This window comes from Schistocerca cancellata, chromosome 4 (genome assembly GCF_023864275.1).
Source record: "Schistocerca cancellata isolate TAMUIC-IGC-003103 chromosome 4, iqSchCanc2.1, whole genome shotgun sequence".
NCBI classification, from domain to species: Eukaryota; Metazoa; Arthropoda; class Insecta; order Orthoptera; family Acrididae; genus Schistocerca; species Schistocerca cancellata.
The window spans coordinates 735,739,161-735,766,367 of NC_064629.1; the positions used below are offsets into that span (position 1 = coordinate 735,739,161).

Below are 27,207 nucleotides of genomic sequence, written 5' to 3' on the forward strand. Positions count from 1 at the left end.
TTTATGTTAGCATATTGCACCTGGTTTTATATACCCTGGAATGCACTGCCTGACATCACAAAGAACACATAATTTGTGTTTCGAGGAGTCATTTGGTTACATAGTGTACTTGTAGACATAGCATGACGAAACCTGTATCCAATGTAAGTTTGTAAAAAACTTGAAGTATTTATAATAGATAAATGATACAATGAAAATAATACATGAAGTATGCTAATTTTGCAGAGTCTTTTGTGAACTATATGAAGGCACAATTTCATTGTTCTCATTTTCCACACCTGTGTGCAGAAATTTTTTCATGTGAGAAACATTTTATGCTGACCTCTATATTGTCATTCCATTTCTGTTCATGGGTGGAACATGGAGAGAGTGCCAACTTATTGTAATTAATCTTATTTTATATTCATTATGCTTGTGGAAGCAATGTGTTGGTACTGTAGGATTTTCCTAGGTTCCTCAGTGGATACCATATTTTTTATCTTTTGCAAATAGTTTTCTCTGATTAAAGTACCATTATTCACCAAAAATTTCTTCCACTTCAAATGTTTCAACTCTTCCGTGCCAAGCTTGCATGAGTCTAAGAAACCTGTGATCACTATGCCACCCCATGTTTACTAACCAAATAACTGTATGACATACTCAAGCAACATTTTGCTGTGGGGATAAAATACACAGTTAATACAACTAAAAAGTATTTCTAAACTTATTTTCCATTCAGTACAGCGTATTTGATCCAATAAGAATCAAATTCTTTTTGTTTCTTCACAAAAGAAATCTGCTTCCAATTCTACATAACACTAGTTCCCTGCACAGATAAAAACTTCATTCAAAAAGAATTTATTTGCTTCAAGATACTTTTTTATATTAGAAAACCGAAAAAGGCACATGGAGCTGAATCTTTCAATTCAGGTGGGTGAAGTCTTATTAAAAATTTTTTGCCTGTGCACATTTACACTTGCAATGCCTTATGTGTGAGCCATTATCTTGTGATATAAGATCACTTTTTGTGAACCTGTCATCTGCTTCAGTTCACAATGGAAATGGTTGTGTAATAAGAGCTACTCGTTGTTTTGTAAACAGTCAATTGTTATTGTAGCATGTGAGCTCCAAAACTAAACAGCTGGCATTACTTTCCTCAAATACTTTTTGTTTCTGCACTTTCAGCTTTGCCTTTCAAAGTGTTTTGAATTTATTTATTTATCTAGGATATTATGGTATTTCCATGTTTCACCTCCAGTCATATATTTTCATCATATGTCTTCCAGATTATGCATAATCTTCTCCCCCCTACACTCCAGTTCGCTCTAGAACTATACAGGGTGTTTCAAAATGAACATACCGGTTTTAAGACATTGTAGCATATATTACATTCAACTGACAGTTGTAAATAATACACCAAATCAAAGAGCAACTCAAACAGTTTTGTTTGTATACCTGCATGCAATGGGAAGAGTATGGAATGACAAAGAGTGACTGAAAAACATGTTGAACAAGTGAGTCTTTCATGCTTAGCCCCAAGAAATATCCCCACGAAAAGATTATGGGCCTTTCTGTTTGGTGAATCAACTGTAACTGATGTTTCTTATCTTAGTGCATGCCTCAATGGGAAGAAGCTAACTAACACGTCTTTATTTGGGAGCAAGATGGTGCGCCGCCTCAGTGGCATAACTCAGTACACGACTGGTTAAACGACATTGTGTCTGACTGGTGGATTGGGCACAAGGGGCCAGTTGACACAGAATTTTGTGCATGACCACCACGTGATCATGTGTATTTGCCTCAGATACCATCTGATCTATCTGACGTTAGAAACAGTATCATGGCAACAGTTACTCCTGACACATTGATCAAGGTTTTGGAACAACTCGCCTATCGACTCGATGTGTGACCGGTTTTCACACTGAATATTTGTAAGAAAAAGTGTTTGTGTTTCTCTTTCATTTGACATATTATTTATAACTGGCAGGTGAATGTAAAATGTGTTACAAAGCCTTAAAACCCGTATATTCATTTTGAAACACCCTGTATATGTGCAACATCATGCAGGGTATTAATGTAACCATCTGCAAGATTTGTACCATCTCAACATCTATAGAAGGTTACTGACATCCTTATGATACTATATCGTAAAATTTACTGATAATTTCTTCAAAATAAATCTGACAGGCATCGGGGATTTGAGAAATCAGCAGCTTTTGTATGACCAATTTAGTGCTTATCATATTCATTTTACTTGTAGGGTTGTGATAGATGTTTTTGTTTAGCACATCAAAGTATCGCCTCTACTTTAAAATTCAAGTTTCTTCTTGCATATGAAATTTCCAAACAACTTATGAGAATGCACCCGGGTGACTCATGGCAATGATAATTTGTACAACTTTTTAGCAAATCTGAATTTAGTCCATCCATATAATCACTCAACTCTGGAAATGGAAAAGAATGGCTGCCTTCCATTCCATTATGTGTTATTCAGGAGTTTCAGATAGATGGTATACTGGGACATGCCATTTATTGGGAGCCAGCTCTCACTGATCTGAATCTTCAGGCTGATAGTTGTTGCCATCTGGCTCAGCATGAAGGATTACTTTATACCTTGGTTCATAGAGCCCCTATCATCTCACATGGTGACAGTTTGTCAGCTGAGTTAACCCAAATCAGAGTTACTCTCTGTCAGAATGGTTCTAGTCAGAGACTGATCAGACATGTGGTATGCTGACAACAAATGACAAATCGAGTAGTGATGAAAATAACGAGGTGGCGCCTAAGTTGATGTCTTTTTACCTTGTGCAGGTAGCATCTCCGACAGGATTGGTCATATTCTGTAGAAACCTTGTTTGAAGATTTTTTCCACCATCTATGATTATGCTGTTTTAGGGTCTTTAAAGGTCGATCTTGGTTTGTATAATGTTGGTTTTTACCATTGCAGTTGTGACATGTCATACATTGGTCAGATCGTCAGGACTATGGAGGACCAGTGTATAGAGCATAAGCATCACACACACTTACAACAGCTGAGCAAGTCTGCTATTCCAGAACATTGTCTTGATACCTGTCATCCTGTTGAATATAACAACACAGAGATCCTGGTGTGCACTTCCATCTGTCGGTATAGTTGAGATTAAAATACCAATTGAGCTTATAATTACGGATGGGGTTTTTGGTTGAACTTTGCTTGGAATTCTGCTTTGACCTGGTCAAAAAACAGAGGCATAGAGTTAAGGCTACTTGCTCACTTGTTGGTAATTAATACTCACAATCAATAACTTCTGAGGTTGGTCATCTTTGGTTGTGTGGTGGTGCTAGTTGTTTATGGTGTGTGCATTCTTTGTCTGTTTATGCCATCTGGTTGATAGTCAGTTAACCTTGGCTGCTAAGGGCTTAAATTCCCTTGCACAGTGCTGTCCCCCTGCATTTGTGCAATTTGTTCACCTATCAAAATATAGGCTATTGTTGAATGTGTCACCCAGCTGCATTCACATAAGCTCTTTTATTATTACTGTGTACTCTTTGTGGCACCCCATAAAGATGATGAAATGTTGTTTCAAATAATGCTGAGAAAATATGTACCTTGTAAGTTAACTGGAATAATTGGTGACTGGAAACCATTTAATTTAAATAACCTGTGCTTTTTAGGGTTTACCTAGCAATTCCTAACCAAAGATTTTTTCAGGTGGGCCAAGTTTCTGGATGTTTCTCCAAGGCATTCCAGCGTGTACCAAAGAGTCTTATGAATTCAGTGACAAGTCTTTCCAGTCCAGCACAGTCAGATGAAGTGTTCATTTTTCAAGTTACAATGGCAATCAAAGAAGATGATGGTCATGTAAGTGTCAGTTAATAAGTTCTTTGATGTGACTTTTTATGTCTACTTATGGGTGCCTCTCTTTGAACCACTGTCTGTGGTGTGTAAGTGATGTCATTTACTTCAAATTATTCAGGTTCTTTTATCAATAATCTTTTGACTGATTTGATGTGGGCCACCACAAATTCCTCTCCTATGCCAACCTCTTCACCTCAAAATAGCACCTGCACCCACTGTACTCAAATTATTTGCAGGATATTACAGTTTTTATCCTGTGTGACCCCCTTTAGTACAATGGAAGATGTTCCTTGATATCTTAACACACGTCTGATCATCCTGTCCCTTGTTCTTGTCAATGTTTTCAGCTTGTTCCTCTCATTACTGATTCTGCACAGACCACCTCATTTCTTATCTTATCAGTCCACTGTATTCTCAACATTCTTCTGGAGCACCAAATAAAACACACTGATTCTCTTCTTTTACATTTTTCCCACAATCCGTGATTCAATTCCGTAGATATCTGTGCTCCAGATCTACATTCTTAGAATTTCTTGCCCAAATTAAGTCCTATGTTGTATACTAGTAGTTTTTTTGGAATTTCGCGCTGGCCCCCCCCCCTCCTCGTGCTGCCCCCCCCCCCTCGTGCTGGCCCCCTTCATCACGCTGGCCGCCCACCCCCCACCTTGCACTGCCCCCCCCACCTCCTGCTGGATCCCCGACCACATCCCCCTGCCCGCCATCCATCTCACACTGGCCCCCCACCTCTTTGCCGCCTGGCCTATCCCCTATTTGCCACCCACCACCCCTCCCCTTTTGCCGCTCGACACCTCCCTAGACTGCTCTGGCCTGCTGCACTTGGCTCTCTGTCTTGGCCCACCTCCAACCTTGCCACCCTGCGCCATTGGTCCTCCCCCGCCATGGCCACCACCGTGCCGTGGCCCATCCCGCACCGTTGCACCCCCTGTGCTCAGGGAACCCCCGCGCCTTTTTCCCACTTCCTACCTGCCCCCCCTCCACTCCCTAGCCCCCCCCCCCTCCCTGGACCCTCTGCACCCTAGGCTCCCTCTCCTCCCTGTGCCCCCCTCTACCCTGGGCGCCTTCTCCTTCCTCTAACACCCCCCCCCCCCTCCGCCATGGGCCCCTTATCCTTTCTGGGACTCTCTCTCAATCTGCTGCACCCTGCACCTCCTTCTCTTTCTCCTGGACTGCCGCTCGTCCCTTGATTCATTCCCCAGTTCTTAGTACGGCCCTCCTACCCTGGTACCTCTCCTCCCTGCCCAGGTGCCACCCCTCCCTGCCCCAGTGCCCCTCTCCGCCCCACCTCACTCCACCTTGGTGCCGCCCCTCCGCTCCAAAGTGCCGCACCACCTCACTCCACCTTGGTACGGACCCCCCCTCTGTACGGTGTCTCCCCTCCCCACTCCAGTACTGGCTGCCCCATTCCACAGTGTCGCTCCTACCCTAATGAGCCCTTGGCCTACTACCACCCCATTATGTCCTCTTGACTTGCTACCAACACCATCCACCACCCCCTCCCTCACCCTCCTTTCCCACTCCGCCACCTTCTACCTCCTTGCTCTGCCGTCTGCTCCGCACCGTTGTCCTGCCGTCCGCCCTGCCCTCTTGCATTACCACCCCCTCTGACCTCTTGCCCTGCTGCCTGCTCTGCCCCCCTCTGCTCCCAGTCCCTTTGCCATGCCATGCTCCTTGCTGCTTTCTCAGCTGTGCCCCCAACCCGTACCAACCCCTGACTCGCCCGATCTGTTTTCCCACCCTCACCCCTTGCTCTGCCCCCAGCCCGGCTCCTCTGTCAGATTTAAAGCTATCAATCACTGAATTTTGATTTATAGTGCTACGTGTCTTGTTGTCATTGTTATAAGTAATGGAAATCTTAAACTATGTTGAATAACAGAGCATAGTTAAAATTTCCACTTTACATTCAGACAAGTTCTCCTTAAAAGTTTTCTCTATAAATATATTGTGATCGCTTTAAGTGAACAAACTGTTAATGCATGAATTGGCTTTAATTTCTAACTGCTTGCAGTACAATAAAAAAAATTGAAAAATAATTTTCAGTTACTAGATAATGATTACATAATGATACTGAAGTGTATGTTAAAAGATTTTCTGAAATGCAATATGAACTTTCAGGGAAATTTCTCACCTGTTGCAAGAGATAGAAGTCATTTCAAACTACGAGTTAATATGGAGAAGAAAATATGTCTTACTGTACAGCAAGCATCAGAACATGGAAAGGAACTGGAAGTAGAACGCTGCTTTGGTGTTCTTATCAGCCCAGGCCGTTACCGCAAGCACTCTGATCTGCAACTTCTGGAAATGGTGAGTGTACACACACACACAACACACACACACACACACACACACACACACACACACAGGTTTTTGTTGAAAGGTCTTGGATAAATTGTAATAAAGAGTTCACTTTTGAAAATGTCAGTTCTTGACAACACATTTTTCAATCAACCATCACTGATTGCAGTAAACTGAGTATGCTAGTTATAGCTGTCAGTTACAAAGAATAAACAAAAATAGGAACTAGAGATATTAAAGATTTTAAGCCATGAATAAATTTGAAAGTAACATTGCATTTAGTGAGGAGTTACGGAAATGAAGTACACTTCAGGATTTCAACAGAGCATTTGTTACAAAGCATCTTATAATTTTACAATTAGTAATATGAAGAGGCATAATTACAAGGAGTTGGTGAAGTGAAAATGAAGAAAGTGCATTGACAAGAAAATAACTTGAAAGCTCTGTGAAGGGTTTTTAAGTTCTGAAGCCTTTCATTGAAAAAAAGAGAGAATTTTCAGATCAAAAAAACGGTAAGTGTGTAAACCAAAGGCTTGAAGAAAAGCAGGAAAATAGGAATGCTAAGTAGAAGATTGATTAAAATTGAACTGCAGTGATAGAGGGATCAGAGTGCAAAAGGTAAGTAAAATAATGTAATAAGTTAGAGCACATAGAAGATGATAATATTAATATGTTTAAAAAATGTATACACAGATAAACACTAAGATAGGGACAAGAGATGTTAATTTGGACCAATTTTGCATCAACATATTTATAATTTTCCCACAATTTACACTGTATGAAAAAATGCTCATGCAGAAGAAAGTGACATAAAATGACGTTGGCATGTGATGTTGGCAGACAAGTAGTGTTTACAAACATTACGTGGCTAATTTCTTGAGAACAGGGTGCTCTATTCAGTGGATTTGAACTGGTAAATATGTAAAAGTTGGAAAAATTCGTGCCGTATCTCTTGCTGCTGCCGAGCTCTACTTGGTGCTCTACGGAGCATGTGCAGTTTCACGATTGTTGTAACACCTTTGTCGAACCATATTCAGCATGTTTTGTCGTTTGGCCACTTGTGCTAGTTGACATCTTCACTCACTTTGCAATGCTCAAATGTCTAAACCAAAAACATAGCGCTAATTACGTATTTTTTCATCCTGAGCAAAACATGTTTTGAGAATTTATTCTTGTTGTCAAGTACAGTACTTGCTTAAATGTTACACAAACAATCAATGTGAGTGTTTTTTTTTTTTTTGTGTGTGTGTGTGTGTGTGTGTGTGTGTGTGTGTGTGTGTGTGTGTGTGTGTGTGTGGTGTTTTCTATAAACTGGTAACTAGTGCAGTGTTTCATTATTTAAATAATGAATGACAGCTGCAGGCTTTCCAAAAATGTCGATTATGTCATATGAAATTGAGTCAAACATTTCTGCTTCCCAGACAGTTATTGTTTCCAGTTACATCAGCAGTAATTAGATAATAAACAAGTCCCTGACAAGTATTTTGATGCCTATTATGTACATATATCATACATAAATTGTGAAAATGTAAGGTGGTATCCTATACATAACTTACAGCTTAAAACATCATTTCCCACATTTTATGTTGTCACAATTTTTATACCATTTTATTTAAGTCCCTTGAAAAGTGTGTAAGTGTGGGGTTCTACTGTAGTTCTTGCACATACATCGTTTTATAACAATTCATGCAAGACAGTTCTTATCATAATTTCTCAATAATGCATATTTTAATAAGAATGAAACAGTTCCTTGTTTATTCCCCATAGTCATCACAATAAAGGGAAGTGTCATTTGAATGATGAAAACAAACATTTTCCTTACACCAGGCACACCTGATGAAAAATTGGTGCTTTCAGGCTAGTTTTATACAGACATAATTGTGGGAAATAAGAAATGGTCATGGCCATTGTTCTACTTATTGTACTTTGTACCAAGCATACTGATAATGCACGAATGACTGAAATTTAAGAATTCTGTTGTGTTGATAAACATCAAATGACATAAGGCTATTGGAAATTATATTGTCTGACAGCTTCTCTAAAAATACTTTCCACAGTCGAATAACTTATTTATCAAGTGTCACAGTGGTTTTTCTGGGTGTAATCTGAAGTATATCAACAGTCTTTCCATTGTTCTCCTAAAGACAGAGCCTAGGCCATGCACCATCAAAAGCAATGAATTAATTTCTGGAAATGACTAGAAACTGTTTTGAATGAAATTTTAAAAATTATTCTTTGCTATTTTTCCAGATTTTGATAGGTTGATTATAAGATTTTTTCCACTAAACAGCTTGGTATCAGCTATGAATTAATGCCATCTATTTTACACTTTTACTTGAAGTAAACTTCATTGTTTTGCGACTTCCTATGCTGTATGATTTCTTGACTCCGCTTAACCAGGTCAAAGAAGGCTTGAAGTCAGCACTGTTCAACTTGGCTGCACTTGTCCGCCCCTCGTGGTCTCGCGGTAGCGTTCTCGCTTCCCGAGCACGGGGTCCCGGGTTCGATTCCCGGCGGGGTCAGGGATTTTCACTTGCCTCGAGATGACTGGGTGTTTGTGTTGTCCTCATCATTTCATCATCATCCAGGAAAAGTGGAGAAATTGGACTGAGCAAACGTTGGGAAATTGTACGGGCGCTGATAACCACGCAGTTGAGCGCCCCACAAACCAAACATCATCATCATCAACTTGGCTGCAATTTGGAGGGCCTAGTCTCATAGATGTCTATAAGTAACAGTGCATTGCCTCTCGTGCACCTGTACATGGCTCATATATCAAGAAAACTCCTCTAAAGAACTGTTGTTCATGTTATTTATTCAAGTTTAGGGGTTTCTCTCAGTTATTAATTGGGGTAATGGGACTTTGTAGTCACTCTGTACAATAAATCTTTTGGATAATTTTTATTTCACAGTTTTATTTTAGTACATATTTATTACTTCGTTTAAGTCTTTCTTTCATCTATACAGTTCATGGTCATATTTTTTTATGAAACAAAACTGGGTTTACTCATTGCATAACATTAAGGGTTAAACAAAGTGAATATTGATTCAGTTTGATCTCCATTGTTAACACTTATGCCAGTGCAAAAGCAAATAGTAATTAGAATGAAATTCTTTTATTTCTGCCAATGATCACAAAACTTTTGGCCCTTAGACTATTCGTTTTGGTCAGCAATGACCATCTTCAGGTCTGCAGCAAAATGTGGGAAACGAAATGCAACTAGTGAACACATAACATCTTGGAACAATAAGATATGCCATAATGAAAAATTACTACTTTCATGGATGTGAAAACATGCATTTCTGAAGCATACCTGTTTTATAAAAAACCTAATTTAATAAAGCTGCATTGGCACCATCACAGAATATACACAAAATCAGCTTAGCATCGTCATACATATTTAAAATGCGGTATAAACTAGGCCACAGTTCTGCCAGAGTCATACTGTCTTCATTGCTACTGTTCATAACAAACTGCAGTACAGTAGCCACAATGTATGTTTGTGCCTTAAGCTTGTTACATGTTGCTACTGTAAGTCTATACATGTTCATCAATTATAAAATTGTACAGTATGCAGTAAATGAAGAGCACGATAGGTAAAGTCTGTATTGGGCATGCCAAATACTTCATTGTAGCATATTTTATTGTTCTATGATGTAATCTGTTCACTATTTGTATTTCATTTCCCATGTTTTGCTGCAGGTCTGAAGATTCTCATTGCTGACTGATACCAGTAGTCTAAGGACCAAACGTTTTGTGATCATTGTCAGAAATAAGACATTCATTCTACACTTTGTGGTTTACTGTTTAATCTGCGATCATGTTGCAACTTGTGCAACTGGTAATTATTGTGGATATTAAATGTGTTGCCAGTGTGAATGAACAGTAACTGCAGACAATTTTTTCAGAGAAACTATCACCAAACACAGAAATTCGGCTTACAAATTATGATCGTGCAGTATGTTATCTGTTTACAGATGTGCCATCAACCAAGGATGTGCGGCTACCATGTTGAGTACACACAGTCTTCTATAGCTCGGGTAGGAATGTACAGTTCTCCAACCACCTGGCGAGCTGTGAATTTGATAATTTTAAGCTCTTTCTTTATGGGGTCTTTCTTTCGGTATATTCTTCCTGTATAAAAAATTTCAGGACATGTTTCCGCATGTCAGATTGAATGATTCTGTTGTTAGTTTTGGAAGAGAAAGGGCGAATTGGTTCACTGTTTGTAGTTACTGCTGTGTTATTTTAATAGCAGACTCTGAACGTGGCAAAGGAATCAGATGCACAAGTACTTGTCAGATCTGGCAAAATCTGTGTGAGGTGCCAGGGCAGTGTAACATTGTAGGCTTTTTCCAAATTGTATTTGACTCCACTGAAATTCGGCTTACAAATTATGATCATGCAGTATGTTATCTATTTACAGACGTGCCATCAACCGAGGATGTGCGGCTACCATGTTGAGTACACACAGTCTTCTATAGCTCGGATAGGCATGTACAGTTCTCCAACTGCCTGGCGAGCTGTGAATTTGATAATTTTAAGCTCTTTCTTTATGGGGTTGACTGATGTGAAGTACTTGTGAGTTGTGCCTGGACAGCTTAGGTGGTATCCAGTCCAGCAAACAGTTATAATCTGCCAGGTTTATATCTGTTCAAATTTAGAGTTCATCTATTGTAAGGGCAATGCATAAGTAAAGGAGAACTGCATAACCATCTAATCATTTGCATGAAATGTGGTCCACATCTCTGTACTGAAGTAAACCAATAAAATCACCAAAATGAGTAATATTGGAGTTATTTAACACTATTCATGATATAACACAGTAATGAGATGGCCAAGAGAGAGGATGTTGTTCCAATATGAGAAATGATGTAAATTGGGCTCCTTACATATTCACTTCATGAAATGTTTTGTGGTTGTAAGATTCCAAATCTGCCACTGATAATTCTAATTTATTTATCCTTTTGTTTCAGGAGGCTCATCCATGCTCAGATTCTGGTGATAAGCTTGGTTCATATCTTATATATGGTCACTGGGATCCTACAGAACCAGCTTTCGAGTCGCTGAATAACCCAACACTTCAAGATTATTTGACAGTTGCTGTAGATCTTGTGATAAAAGGAATCCAAGAACCAGTGAGATTTATAATTGAGACACAAGTGCGAATATTTTCAAAAAATGAACGTTTTTGGTATCACAGTAGGAGGCCATTGACACAACAATTTAATCTTCATTTGAAAGAGGTACTGTTATTGTTTATTTTTATTTTGCCCATTAGTCCTGTTTCACTGTTACAATAGTTGACTTTGGTTTGGAAACAGTTTAATGTAATATTTCACTGAGTGTAGATAACATAGATGTTAAGGTCCAAGACTGTTGTGGTTGTAACAAATCATTACAGCTGAAAATGTAAGGTGTCTAGCATAACAGTAGTTCAGAATTGGGTAGCATTTAAGAAGATGACCGTTGGTTAGTATCATTTCTGTGTGGAATGCACACAAATATTTTTCAATTTCATCTTGTTAATAAATAATACAGATACGTAAACATTTTTTTAAAATTGATGAATAACTCAACTATTACCAAACAGAAAAGCCTTTGAAATTTTACAACTTCAATACTTTCCTGACTGGACATTGGTTTTATGTGGTATTTCCTTGATCTGGTCTCCATATTTTCCTTTGAGTGTGAAGGGACAGAATTTGAAAATAATATATAAATGCTTTACAGGAGAAATGATCTCATAACAATTAGAATAATTATGATCATTTTCCAACACCAGTTCCCTAGTTGACATTCACAGGTGCTTGTCATTCTTCCCTGCCCTATTACTGGCTACTAATGTTGGAGATGGTTTGTAGTAAATTCTTGAAGGGGATTATTGTGTTTTCTACCAGAAGTATTAACAATGTAGGAAAAGATAAATAGCTGCTTACCATAAAGATAACACCCTAAGTTGCAGACAGGTATAATTGAAAGATGCTTAGACATAAGCTGTTGACCTCAGTCTTCATTGGAAAAAGAGAAACAACACCATTCATTCACACAAGCAAGCACACCTCATGCACTCATGAGCACCAACTCCAGCAACTTAGTGTGTTATCTTTATGTTAAGTAGCTCTCTGTCTTTTCCTACATTGTTGATATTCCTACCTGAGTTTCTGTTGTTTGATTCTATCAGAAGTACTGTTACTAATATTTGTGCCAATCTAATTTTTTTTTTTTTAACATTTGTACCCCCGTGTGGATTAGTGCCATCTTAGAAAAGGCAGCTAAATTTTTCTCTTGTGGCTTCATTGGAGAGTTACTAGCAAGTTAACATTATTATAATGAAAAATAATTTCTGTGGGGTTTGTCTCTGGAGTTAATAAACCATGGATTCCAGGCACATAATTTTATTTAACATTTTTTAGGTGGTAAATGTATTTTAATTTTGTGTTAGGAACAACACTGAACTGCTAGATTCATATTTTAAGAAGTTCAGTATGAAGTCTTTCGAGTTACCACAATTCACATTTTGTTAAATTTAAGAAATACATGTAGTAATGAAGCCTGATGAAGGCACTGATAGCATATTTTGTCTGACATTAATCTCTCTAGTCATATAACATGTAGTGCAACTCATCAGAACACTTTTAAAGTTCATCCAGCATGATTGTGAATGTTGATTTAGGCCATTATGATGAATTTCTACAGTAGGCCACAAACTGCCCAGGCATGTCAGTGCATCTGTTTATTTGTTGATCAGATTGATAATATTTGGACCTGAGGTCAGGCAGCTGTGATATTGTATCACCTGAACTTGTTGGTTGGTAAAAGCTCCACCAACTATAGATATGCTCAAATACATGCACAAGCTCTCTCTCTCTCTCTCTCTCTCTCTCTCTCTCTCTCTCTCTCTCTCTTTTGGGGGGAGGGGGGGGGAGGAGGATCTTATTGGGTCTCCTGGTTTTTGGTGGTCTGCCAACTGGCAGCTCTTCACCTTAATGTTGAGCTTTCTCCTTTCTTGGGTGGTAGCAGTTACACTGCTTTGTGTTGCTGATATTTTCGAATTTCTGCTTCGGTTACTGATGTTCCCAGTGCTGAAGTGATTAACATGGATATTACTTTGTTGTATGAATTATGTTGTTATTGTGGTCTTCAGTCCAAAGATATGTTTGATGCAGTTCTAGATGCTACTCTATCTTGGGCAAGCCTCTTCATCTCCTGATAACTACTGCAACTTACGATAACTACTGCAACTTATATCCTTCTGAATCTGCTTACTGTATTCACCCCTTGTCCTCCCTCTACAATTTTTACCCCACACACTTCCCGCCAATACTAAATTGGTGATTCTTTGATGTCTTGGAATGTGTCCTATCAGCCAACCCCTTCTTCTCATCAGGTTGTGTCAGAAATTTCTTTTCTTCTCTACCCTATTTAGTATCTCCTCATTAGTAATGTGATTGACCCACTTAATCTTCAGTAATCTTCTGTACCACCTCATTTCAAAAGCTTCTATTCCCATCTTGTCTAAACTGTCGGTCATCCATGTTTCACTTCTGTACATGGCTACACTCTGTACAAATACTCTCAGAAATGACTTACTAACACTTAAATCTATATTCGATGTTAACAAATTTCTCTTTATTAGAAACGCTTTTCTTGCCATTGCCAGTCTATGTTTTATATCCCCTCTGCTTCATCCATCATAATTTATTTTGCTGCCAAATAGCAAACCTCATCTACTACTATAAGTGTCTTGTTTCCTAATCTAATTAACTCAGCATTACCTGATTGAATTCAATTCCATTCTATTACTCTTGTTTTGCTTTTGTTGATGTTCATCTTACATCCTCATTTCAAGATACTATCCATTCCAATCAACTGCTCTTCCAAGCCCTTTGCTATCTCCGATTGATTTATAATGTCATTGGCAAACCTTCAAATTTGTATTTCTTCTCACTGAACTTTAACTCTGCCTTGAAATTTTTCTTTGGTGTCCTTTACTGCCTGCTCAGTATACAGATTGAATTACATTTTGGATAGGCTACAACCATGTCTCAGTCCCATCCCAACTACAGCTTTCATTTACTGTCCTTTGACTCTTATAATTGCTATCTATTTCCTGTACAAGTTGTGAATAATCTTTCTCTTCCTGCATTTTATCCCTACTACCTTCATAATTTCAAAGAACATACTCCAGTTGACATTATCAAAAGTTTTCTCTGAGTCTACAAGTGCTATAAACATAGGTTTACTTTTCCTTAATGTATCTTCTAAGAGAAGAAACCACACAACAATTGCTTAATCCACAATGTTTTATTGTCTGCATGACCATTCCCCCCTGTGAGTTCGGGGGTTAGAATAGGCCCGAGATTTTCCTGCCTGTCGTAAGAGGCGACTGAAAGGAGTGTCCCACTTTTCGGCCTAATACATTATGGTTCCCTTTTAGGGTGTGGCCTCCACACAGTCCAAATTTTCAGAAGTGTGGGCCATTTGGTGAAGGACACCTTACGTGGTGCATCTTACATCCTTTGTGCGTTTACATCTTCTGTACCCATTATTGTGACGGTGCTGCAACTCCCCCAATATTCCAGCTGTTTTTGCGAGGACATCTTATATGGTGCATAATCTCCATCCATTGTCCGTTGTCCTCTTTTGCTACATGACAATACTGGATTTCTATGCACCCAATATCCACCATGGTAACCAGTCCATTGTGCAGGGGTTGCCATATACCCTCTTGGTCGTACCCCCTAACTACCCAGGGATCGCACGACTGATGCCTGAGCTGCAGCATCCACACATATTCCAAGGAGTAGACACCCATTATAGTGGGGCATCTGGACTCCCGGCAATGGCCATTGCGCCAGGTGTCCTTTGCTGTTGCTGGGTGAGATACTGTGATTGGAGTGGGTGGCATTAGGGCAGATGACCCAAAATGAAGTGGCCAAGTCATCTTTTCCTGCAGACTGAATGGCCTCAGCAGTCTCTAAGAAAGGGTAGGTTGAATTCAGTGTCACGAAATATTACCCTAAATCATTCCCCTCCCTAGCTACGCCATTGGAGGAACGTAGAGCTATAGAAAGAAGAGAACTATATTCGCATCGTTATTTAGTGTGTAGCAGAACCGATGGGGACTCCTTTCTGGATACGTAGCCTCTGTTTTTTGTTGAACACATGGAGGATAAGTTTGGGAAGTGACAGCGCTGCCCAAATTGTGCAATGCGTCAGTCCTGATTCAAATGGCATCCCTTGCCCAGTCCCAGACATTACTCACCTGTGACAAGTTGAGTGATATTCCTGTTTCGGTCACTCCTCATAAAACCATCAACATGGTCCAGGGAATTACTTTCATTGTGACATTGTGTTGCAGTCCGATGACGAGCTCTGCACCAGTTTAGAACGATGGGGTGTTCACTTTGTCCAGCATGCGTACAAGGGCCCTAAGGATAATAGGGTTGTCACTGGTGCCCACATCTTGGCCTTTTGAGTGTGATTCGTTACCTGAAAAGGTCATGGTGGTGGTATACAACTGTGTTGTCAAACCATATGGCCCTCACCCTATGTAGTGCTTTAAGTGCTGTGTCTTCTCGGTGCAATTCCAGCACCACACGTCAAAACTGTGGACGTCCAATTAATCTGAATACTCCATGTGCTCCTCCTCCCACCTGTGTCAGCTGTGGAGAACACCACTCCCCATGCTCGCCAGACTGCACGGTACTCCAAAAGGAGCAAAAAATTATAGTGTAAAAGATCCTGGACAAGCTGTCTTACCATGAGGTTAAACTGAAATATGAAAGGTTGAATCCTGTTTGAATGCTGTTGTCTTGTGCTGTCCCTGTGATGATGTCACCCTCATTTGATGCCCTTATGCTCCTCGTCTAAGCTTTCTCCCATAGACCCTCAGGGATGCCCATCTTAGTCCCCTTTCTTTTGAGCTGGGGCCACATCTTCTTCTCTTTGCTCCCAAAGCTTCTACTCTTGGAGCACTGCCACCCCCAAATGCCACGGAAATTGCCCCCCCCCCCCCCCCCTCAGCTGAAGAAGCAGCAGCTTCTTCTGGCTCCTCTTGCATGGAAGGGATCCATTGGGCTCTACCTTGCACAGTCTCCCCCTGTGGGTGGTAAAGTGGACACCAGCCAGTGGCTGAGGGAGCTACTAGCTGCTGGTTGAAGAGCTTCACAGTCTTCCTCTATTCCTGAAGCTACTTCAGAGAAGCTCTCTCAGCAAGTCACTAAAGAGTGGTGAGAGGGCAAACAGACAAAGAAGCCTGTTCAGAAATGGGAGACTCCAGTGGTCCCCAAACCACCACTCCCTAACAGTTCCACGTCCACGGAAGAAGTGGAGATTCTGTCATCCCCTGAAGACCTAGAGCTCACAGACGCCTCAGAAGCAATGGTACTGGATGCGAGCACTCAACTGGTGGTGACAGGTGACCCTGAGGTGTAATCTGCCTCTTTGGTCCCTTCATGCCTGCCCAGACAGCAAAAAGTGCCATCATCCAGTGGAATTGTGATGGCTTTTTCCCTACCAGGCTAAGTTACGACAGCTCTTAAGTGTTACACCTGCTTTTTGCACTGCATTTCAGGAAACCTGGTTTCCCACAATGCAGATCCCCACCCTTCATGGCAACTCAACCTTTGCCTCCTCAGTACAGGTGCCCACAGTGTGGCACATAGCACATACTCAGTCATTGAGCTCTCGGTTTGCAGTCCTGGCCCTCTCCCGTCCATCCATAAGAGAGATCATAAAGACTTTTGTGGTAGTGATCATTTTCCACTCTTTCTGTCCCTCCCTCAGCATCACTCACGTAGACGCTTGCTCAGATGGGCTCTTACCAAGGGTGATTGGTATGCTTTCACCTCCGCTACCACTGTTTAATCTCTGTTGCATGGCAACATCAATGACGGAATCAACACCATCACTACTTCCGTTGTTGCTGTAGCTGAATCGGCAATCCCTTGTTCCTCAGGTTGCCCGTGGTGGAAGTAAGTGCCTTGGTGGTAGCTGGAAATCACTGCAGCCATTAGACCATAGGAGGGCTCTCCAATGTCATAAGAGCCACTTGTCCCTGGAGCACTTCATTGCCTTCAAATGGCTCTGTGCCCAGATATCTCAGCTCATCAAATGACATAAGCAGGAGCGTTTGGAATGATACATCTATGCCATTAGAACATGAACCTCTCCTTCCCACTTTTGGACCAAACTCAGATGCCTTTACAGATGTCAGACCCATGCAGGTATACCTGGAATTTCCACACATGGAGTTGTAGATGCTGATCCAGACGTAATGAGAGAGTGTCTTGCCAAACATTATGCTCACACCTCTGCGTCTGAGAATTACTGCCTGCCTTTCACCTCCTAAAACAGCAGGTGGAACAACAACACCTATGTTTTGCTCTGCGCCACTCTGAGCCATATAATGGTACTTTCAGTGAGTGGGAATTTCTCTGTGTCCTAGCCAATTGTCGTGACAGATCCCTTAGACCAGACCGCATCCATTCCCAAATGATTAAACATCTGTCAGCAGACTACCAGCGCCACCTCCTTGCTGTCTTCAACTATATCTGGAGCGACGGCGAATTCCCGTCGCAGTAGTGAGAAAGTATCATCGTTCCAGTGCTAAAACCTAGTAAGAATCCACTAGACGTGGATAGCTATCATCCTATAAACTACACTAACATTTTGCGCAAGCTCTTCGCACGGATGGTGAGGCAGTGGTTGTGTTGACTCTTTGAGTCTCTGGGCTTCTGGCTCCATCCAAGGGCAATATTCGCCAAGATCACTCTACCATTGACAACTTGGTCTACTCGGTGTCTGCCATCCAAACAGCCTTTTCTTGGCATCATCATCTTATTGCCATCTTTTTTGACCTGATGAAAGCCTATGATACCCCTTGGCAGCACCACATCCTAACTACTCTGCACGAGTGGGGTCTCTGGAATCTGCTCCTGATTTTTATACTGAACTTTTTATCGCTCCACATTTCCAGAGTTCACGTCAGTGCTTCACGGAGTTTGCCCCACATCCAAGAGAATGGGGTTCCAGGGGGCTCTGTACTGAGTATCCCAATTTTTTAAATTGCCATTAATGGTCTTGCAGGAGCAGTGGGGTCCTCAGGATCCCCTTTCTTAAATGTTGACGATTTTTGTATTTCCTTCCGCTCCTCTTCTACTGACATGCCATGAAGCGTAGTACATCATCTCTTGTTGGTGGTCCGCTGCCAGCAGCCTCTAAGCGACAAAGTCTAACTTCAGTGCTAAGAAATATGACCCCAAATCGTTCCCCTGCCTGGCCCCACCATAGGAGGAACACCAGGCCAAGGATGGCAGTGAAGTTTATTCACCCCAGTACCTTGTTTATACGAGAGTTGATGGGGAATCTTTCATGTCCATGAAGCCTCAGTTTTTTGTGGAGCATTTGGAGGACACGTTTGGGGAGGTGGAGGGCTTGACCAAAATGCTCTTTGGGTCAATCACGGATGTTACTCGCTTGTAACAAGTTGTAGGATGTTTCTGTTACCATCACACCCCATAAGAGCTTAAATATGGTCCACCCACAGCGGTTCATCTCCCGCATCGGTGGCCCAGGTCAAGGCTTCCAATTGCAGCTCGTGTCCGATCCCTTCTTTCCGAACTGGAGTCCTTGCCTTTACCATGTATACTTGAGGTCCATTCACGTACACCTCCATGGTGTATACCTAGGCTGCGGCTTTGCCTGGACCTTTTACATGGCCCTAAGGACTCAGTTAGCCCCGCAGCTCTCCGATGCCACTTCCTCTCTATTCTTGACATGTACCGAGGCCATGAAATGGTTTACACCGACGGCTCGATGGCTGATGCTCATGTCGGCTTCGTGTATGTCCATGGAGGGCATATTGAACAGCATTCCTTGCCTGATGGCTGCAGTGTTTTCACGGCTGAGCTGGTGGCTATATGAGCACATCCGTTCATGCCCTGGTGAGTCGTTTCTTCTGTGTACTGACTCCTTGAGCAGCCTGAAAGCTATTGACCAGTGCTACCCTCGTCATCCTTTGGTAGCGACCATCCAGGAGTCCATCTATGCCCTGGAAAGGTCCAGTCGTTCAGTGGTGTTTGTCTGGAACCCAGGTCATGTCGGAATCCCAGGCAACAAACTTGGTGACAGGCTGGCCAAACAGGCTACGTGGAAACTATTTATGGAGATCGGCTTTTCTGCAACTGACCTGCATTCAGTTTTTTGCGGCTTCGGGAGACGAAATGGCATAACCTTGGCACACACAACAAACTGCGTACCATTAAGGAAACTACAAATGTGTGGCAGTCCTCCATGCAGGCCTGCCGGCTCTGCATTGGCCATGCTTGGGTGACACATGGCTACCTCCTGCGCCGTGATGACCCACCTCAGTGTCAGTGTGGTGCCCAGCTGACAGTGGCCCATATCTTGCTGAGTTGTCCTCCTTTGGCTGCCCTGCGATGGACTCTTCAGTTACTGGACTCGTTGCCATTAATTCTAGCTGAAAATGCATCATTGGCTAATTTAGTTTTAAGTTTTAGACATGAGGGTTATTTTTATTATTCTGTATAAGTTTCAGCGCATGTCCTTTGTCCCTTTGTGTTCTGCACTCTAATGCTTGTAGAGTGGATGTTTCAATGTGTCACAGAGCGCCTGGTTTTCCTTTTTATTCTCGTGATCGTCCAGCCACGGTCATCTGCTCTCTTGTTTTTACCTCTTCTACCTGTTTCTTGCTTCTCTCTGTGGTTTTCTTTTCCTGTTTTGTCCATAGTAGTGTTGGTCATCCTTCTGTCGTTCTTCTGGTTCTTCGTTTCTCCTGTTATTGTGCTGTACGCCGTTTTTCCTTTCTTCTATCCCTTGTGTAATTATTTTACCAGGAACAAGGGACTGCAGTTTGGCCCCTTGCAGTTTGATCCCTCCCTCCTCCCTCCTCCCTCCCCCCTTTTAAACCAACCAGACAGGGTGGGCAACAATCTGAAGTTGTGTGCTGATGATGCTGTGATGTGCGGGAAGATGTCGAAGTCGAGTGATTGTAGGAGGATAAAGGTGACTCGGACAAAATTTCTAGTTAGTGTGATGGTGATGAATAGCAGCTAGTTCCAAATGTAGAGAAATGTAAGTTAATGCAGATGAGTAAGAAATGTTCGGATACATCATTAGTAGTGTTGTGCTTCATGCAGTCATGTCGTTTAACTATCTGGACGTAATGTTGCAGAGCGATATGAAATGGAATGAACATGTGAGGATTGTGGTAGGGAAGGTGAATGATTAACTTTGGTCTCTTAGGTGAATTTTAGGAAAATGCAGTTCATTTGTAAGTGGAACCACATATAAGATGCTGGTGCAACCTGTTCTTGAGTACTACTTGAGTGATGGAATCTGCAAATGGCTGAATTGAAGGAAGACATTGAAGAAATTCAGATATTGCCTGGTTACCAGTGGGTTTGAACAACATGCAAGTCTTACAGAGATGCTTCAGGAAATCAAATGGGAATCCCTGGAGGTAAGGCAAGGATTAGAGAACTGGCATTTGAAGCTGATTGCAGGGCAATTATACTGCCGCCAACATACATTTCGCAGAAGGACCATGAAGATAAGGAATGAGAAATTAGAGATCATATGAAGGAATATAGACAGTTGTATTTTGCTTGCTTTATTTGCAAGTTGAACAGGAAAGGGAATGACGAGTAGTAGTACAGGTAGCCTCCACCACGCACCTATCATGTCTGTAGATGTAGATATAGGTGTAGATCCACATGTATGCTCATCTACTGGGTGAAACTAGGTCATGAGAGATGGTTTCTGTGATCCTCAGATTATATGAATGTGTTGTTCGCGTGAAGCACTGCGGATGTGGATATCAGTAGACTCAAGCACAAACTCTGTTGATAGTGCACTTTATATTTCCCTATGGCTGGCTGAAGGGATTTCTGAGTCCGCTATGCTGTTTGTCACTAACTGGGTCAACAGAATAACTAGAAGAAAATTATAACAGAGAGAATTGTGGATACAAATTTTAGGTGACACAGGATCAAATTTCAATGAAAAGTGCAATCATCAACTCTGAGTATGATATCAAGAAATGTATTTCTTAATTATATAACTTATTCAAATCGTACCATCAAGAAATGTATTTCTTAATTATATAACTTATTCAAACTGTACCACAATAATAGCACAAGTATGAAAATGTAAAATAATTTTCTAAAAATTTACTGTATTTATGTTATAAGTGGTTTCTATTTATGAGATGTTTTGCAGTGATAGACACTAGCTTTAAATGAAAAATAGTGGGGTTGAACATCTTCTAAGGCTCTCCACATTAAAATTTTCCATGATTTCTAAAAATCAATTAAAGCTAATGCCATAATAGTCTGGCTATTCATATTATGGAAGCTTGTTCCTATGCCATAGAATACAAACTTGCACTGATTTGTGCCTGAAACATTTATTACAATTCCTGTACAACATTACCACCTCTCTGAAGAGGGGAGATGGAGGATATGTCTTTCCTACATGGTTTTTCTCTGTCAATACATTAATAATCGTTTGTCAGAAGTTTGCACATCTAAGTACCACTAAATGTTGTAAACTATTTTGTCAAGGATTGTACAGCTTCCTTACAGGCCAACATTTTTCAGAGTTCCCTCTTTAGTGAAAATTATTTTGTTATATTTACTTATTTTCAGGACATCGCATACACATTTAAGTATAGTAAATCTCATGTAGACATTTGCCTCTACTTTTTGGGGCAGTGACGGCTCATGTGTAGTCATTTTTTGTTCCTTGGGGCCTGCAGCGCAAAGTTTGTCTTGTAGTGACATAATTACAGTAATGATATATGAGCTACAATGCTATTTATATGAGTTTTATTGTATAAATCACAGTGAGTTCATTTTGGCGTAGTGCCATCATACAGTGTTCTGTAAATACATTAACAGGAGATAGTCTTGATACTGTAAACTTTAACTATGATCATAAAAGTATTATACATTCAACTGGTGTTTCTACCTTTCATGTAGTGGTTTTCTGCCTTGTAGTAATATCAGGGTTGCCATATGCTGTCTGTGTAGGAATTTGTGTTTAGACATTGTTTGGGTGTTCATTGTAGACATACTGTTATATCTAATTTTTAGATATACATTAGCCAGTTTTTGTGCGTTAGTTTCCCTCTTGACAGTGTGAATGTCAGTGGATCTGTGATGTTACATGTTTACATAGTTACCACTTAGAAGTAGGTAATGTGCAGAAATGTAATATTGTTAATCCACAGTCATCCAAACTGCCAAGAGGGAAAATAATGAACAAATCTATATCTAAACATAAGATATAATGGCACATCTACAACAAATGTCCCAGCAATGTCTAAATACAAATTCCAGACAAGACAGCATATGGCAGCATTGATATTACTCATATTGTAAAAACACCAGTCAAATGTATACTACCTCTGTAATCATAGTTACAATTTACAGTGTCAAGACTCTCACCTATTAGTGTATTTACAGAACACCTGACGATGGCGATATGCTGAAATGAGCTCATTGTGATTTATGCAATAAAACTCATATAAAGAGCAGTATAACTGGTGTATCATCATTGTAATCATTTTCAATTAATTGTCAATTGCTCTATTGGAAGATAATCTTTAGGTATGGCAAAAGTGATAATACATATGAGAAATTGGTATATTGTCGCATAAGATAGAGTGCATCCTGCTCTGCATTAGCTTATTCATATGCAAATATCTGTATCGTGCTATTGCTATAAGTAGGACATTGGGATAATGATTATAAGGACTAAGGTTTAATTTCAGTTATATTTATTCCCCCTTAAATGTGCAAACTTGACTCATTCCATAATATTAATGCTAAGAATGATGTTTTGTGTATCTCTTCTTGTTTTAGTTAATGTCCTTAGGTCTTAATAGGGCTGGTTTGGATTGTAAGGTATTATTTGATTTAGGCACCACCAGTGTGTGATACAGTGCACAACTGGTACAGCTTTGATGCCACCAGTTTAGTGAAATAGACACTATTTTATACTACTCAGGCATGTAGTACAAAAAAAAAGTGTTTGTGAGAAATCACATGTCTAATTGAATCTCCTGAACTGCTTCACATCAGTCCATAGGTTCTCGGCAACATTTAAGTCATATCTTTACTGGACAATTGAGGAGCTCAGTTTCAGTAAACAGGCCATACTTTGGTTGCAGGTGTTGATGTGTTGAGGGAGCATGCTGCAATTGGATCACACCCAGTGGACATTGTTCCCTGAAATTGGATAATATTACATGCATCTCGATGTAGCTCCCTTGAACTATACTTCACTCTATCATGCCACAGAATTGTGTTACATGATCTAATACAAATGTTCTGATCTCAAAGCCCACATGGCAATTAAATGAATCTTTGCATGTGGCTACAACTAGCGAATGATCTTCTCTCTTCTTCAAAACATGTGAATCAGATGGCAATCATCGAAAGCTTGGGATTTTATCCAAATTTGATGCAGCAAGTTTACTGAAATCTTTTTATCCAAGGACTCCATATCATCTCTAGGCAACTACTTAAACCATCTCACTGCTTTATTTGGTGCTGTATTGTAAGCCTATGCTACTTTTTTTTATACTGAATACAAAGACAAGCAAGCTGAAAGAAATTGTGTGTTCTAACATCAATGTACACTCCTGGAAATTGAAATAAGAACACCGTGAATTCATTGTCCCAGGAAGGAGAAACTTTATTGACACATTCCTGGGGTCAGATACATCACATGATCACACTGACAGAACCACAGGCACATAGACACAGGCAACAGAGCATGCACAATGTCGGCACTAGTACAGTGTATATCCACCTTTCGCAGCAATGCAGGCAGCTATTCTCCCATGGAGACGATCGTAGAGATGCTGGATGTAGTCCTGTGGAACGGCTTGCCATGCCATTTCCACCTGGTGCCTCAGTTGGACCAGCGTTCGTGCTGGACGTGCAGACCGCGTGAGACGACGCTTCATCCAGTCCCAAACATGCTCAATGGGGGACAGATCCGGAGATCTTGCTGGCCAGGGTAGTTGACTTACACCTTCTAGAGCACGTTGGGTGGCACGGGATACATGCGGACGTGCATTGTCCTGTTGGAACAGCAAGTTCCCTTGCCGGTCTAGGAATGGTAGAACGATGGGTTCGATGACGGTTTGGATGTACCGTGCACTATTCAGTGTCCCCTCGACGATCACCAGTGGTGTACGGCCAGTGTAGGAGATCGCTCCCCACACCATGATGCCGGGTGTTGGCCCTGTGTGCCTCGGTCGTATGCAGTCCTGATTGTGGCGCTCACCTGCACGGCGCCAAACACGCATACGACCATCATTGGCACCAAGGCAGAAGCGACTCTCATCGCTGAAGACGACACGTCTCCATTCGTCCCTCCATTCACGCCTGTCGCGACACCACTGGAGGCGGGCTGCACGATGTTGGGGCGTGAGCGGAAGACGGCCTAACGGTGTGCGGGACCGTAGCCCAGCTTCATGGAGACGGTTGCGAATGGTCCTCGCCGACACCCCAGGAGCAAGAGTGTCCCTAATTTGCTGGGAAGTGGCGGTGCGGTCCCCTACGGCACTGCGTAGGATCCTACGGTCTTGGCGTGCATCCGTGCGTCGCTGCGGTCCGGTTCCAGGTCGACGGGCACGTGCACCTTCCGCCGACCACTGGCGACAACTTCGATGTACTGTGGAGACCTCACGCCCCACGTGTTGAGCAATTCGGCGGTACGTCCACCCGGCCTCCCGCATGCCCACTATACGCCCTCGCTCAAAGTCCGTCAACTGCACATACGGTTCACGTCCACGCTGTCGCGGCATGCTACCAGTGTTAAAGACTGAGATGGAGCTCCGTATGCCACGGCAAACTGGCTGACACTGACGGCGGCGGTGCACAAATGCTGCGCAGCTAGCGCCATTCGACGGCCAACACCGCGGTTCCTGGTGTGTCCGCTGTGCCGTGCGTGTGATCATTGCTTGTACAGCCCTCTCGCAGTGTCCGGAGCAAGTATGGTGGGTCTGACACACCGGTGTCAATGTGTTCTTTTTTCCATTTCCAGGAGTGTATGTGTGTAACATTTACCCCTTTATGATTTCGTATCTGCATTTAGTAGATTTTAAGCATAATTCTACAGTACTTATTCATTTTTATTTGCAGATACCAAGCAATGATTTATCTGAAACACTCTATGAAGTCATGAAAATTGAGAGTAGTGGAAATTTCGATGAGACACGAAGGATTCCAGCTTTAACTCTTGCTTATCTAACGAGTTCTCCAGCCATTCCAGACTTAGATAATTTGACTCCCAGCAATGAAGAATTGTCAGGTATTAAATGCACACAGGTTTATATTAGATATTTCATGACTTTCTTAACCATTTCATTTTTATACCAGTTCTAGGATTTGTTACAAATCAGTCAGACACTTTAATATCTACACAACTCAATCCACAGTTGTTTTTTTAATAATACCTCATTTGCCAATAGCAGATGTGCACAAGTGATGGACTCAATCTTAAAGAAAAGATACTTCTCCGTAGTATTTCAAATGATGTTTTAACTCAGTCATGTCATTATTCATCAAAATCTATTAAGGAAGCAAGCTGCACTAGACAAATAACTTGAGCAAAGAAATTGAAAACTCCTGAGAATGCTGTATAAAAGCATGATTTTTAAGGTTGTCATTTATATTAACCCAGATTTTTTGTCAGTTTTTTCTGCCAGTCTTTCGCATTATTTTCAGTCTGTTTCTCTATTTCCATGCATGGTGATAAGTCTCAAGTTCTGTTTTGCATTCAGCTGCTGTTTATGTAGACCATTTTCATTCTTATTCTCTTCTTCACTGCTTCTGTGTGTGTTTTAATAGAGTCCTTGCAATACATTTCTTACATGTATTGTTCTCATAACACTGTTTAACATGTGTGTAACTTTTTCCACCTCTTCTGCCTGCTAAAGTATGACACAAATCTTGATGATGAAATTTGTCTTTCTAAATTTGTGATGAAAATTACAGCAAACAAATTCTTAAGTTATTAATTAGCACTTTTCTTCTAACAGTTGTTGTTTTAACCTGGAAAAATAATCATTTTTTCACTATGAGAAGCATAAAGCTCATTGACAAACAGAATACCTGTACATTTCTTTGATTTGCATCCTATCTTATCTCATCGCATTCCATTCTTCGCACCATGTATGCTACACATGGTGTGTTCCATCAGCCACATAAGTTTTCATGTTTTGAATGAGTGCTATTAACACATAATTTGATATAAATTGTGTCCTCTACTTGCCTTCTACAGTTCTGCTGTCCTGCCCCTCCAGCCCCTGGTCTTATAATGCTAGTGAGTTAATGAAAACATGTTGATTTCTCTACCTGTCTGTTCGTATAGTTGTTTTAGTGGATTATAGGGTGTTGTGTATTTTTCCCCCCATCACATCAGTTTACCTGTATTGTTTAGATTACTTGACAAACAGAAGCAATATGAGAAAAGAAAGCTTTTTTAATGATTGAATCAAATTTAATGAGGTGTTTCCAGCTTATAAGCTGCTTTTTTGCCTTTGAAGAGAGAAATCTTACTGATAATGCAGTCATAATAGAAGGAAACATTCCACGAAGGAAAAATATACCTAAAAACAAAGATGATGTGACTTACCAAATGAAAGTGCTGGCAGGTCGACAGACACACAAACGAACACAAACATACACACAAAATCCTAGCTTTCGCAACCAACGGTTGCCTCGTCAGGAAAGAGGGAAGGAGAAGGAAAGACAAAAGGATTGAGTTTTAAGGGAGAGGGTAAGGAGTCATTCCAATCCCGGGAGCGGAAAGACTTACCTTAGGGGGAAAAAAGGACGGGTATACACTCGCACACACACACATATCCATCCACACATATACAGACACAAGCAGACATATTTAAAGAGAAAGAGTTTGGGCAGAGATGTCAGTCGAGGCCTCGACTGACATCTTGATCGTCGGGAGTACGTGGCTGAGGGACTGCGTCAGCTTTCAGACAACACCACATACAAAGTTTGCCAAGGTAATCCCA

The 27,207-nt window shown here is 41.2% G+C and overlaps 1 protein-coding gene across 1 annotated transcript in view; it reads left to right on the forward strand.

Annotated features, from left to right (window-relative positions):
- LOC126183840 (rab GTPase-activating protein 1-like) overlaps positions 1-27,207 on the forward strand; it is a 157,805-nt gene that overhangs the window by 31,769 nt on the left and 98,829 nt on the right. Inside the window, exons 4-7 of the mRNA XM_049926100.1 lie at positions 3,671-3,820; positions 5,951-6,139; positions 11,108-11,377; positions 25,316-25,484. Coding sequence (XP_049782057.1) covers positions 3,671-3,820; positions 5,951-6,139; positions 11,108-11,377; positions 25,316-25,484 — 778 coding nt within the window. The remainder of the gene's footprint in view (positions 1-3,670; positions 3,821-5,950; positions 6,140-11,107; positions 11,378-25,315; positions 25,485-27,207) is intronic.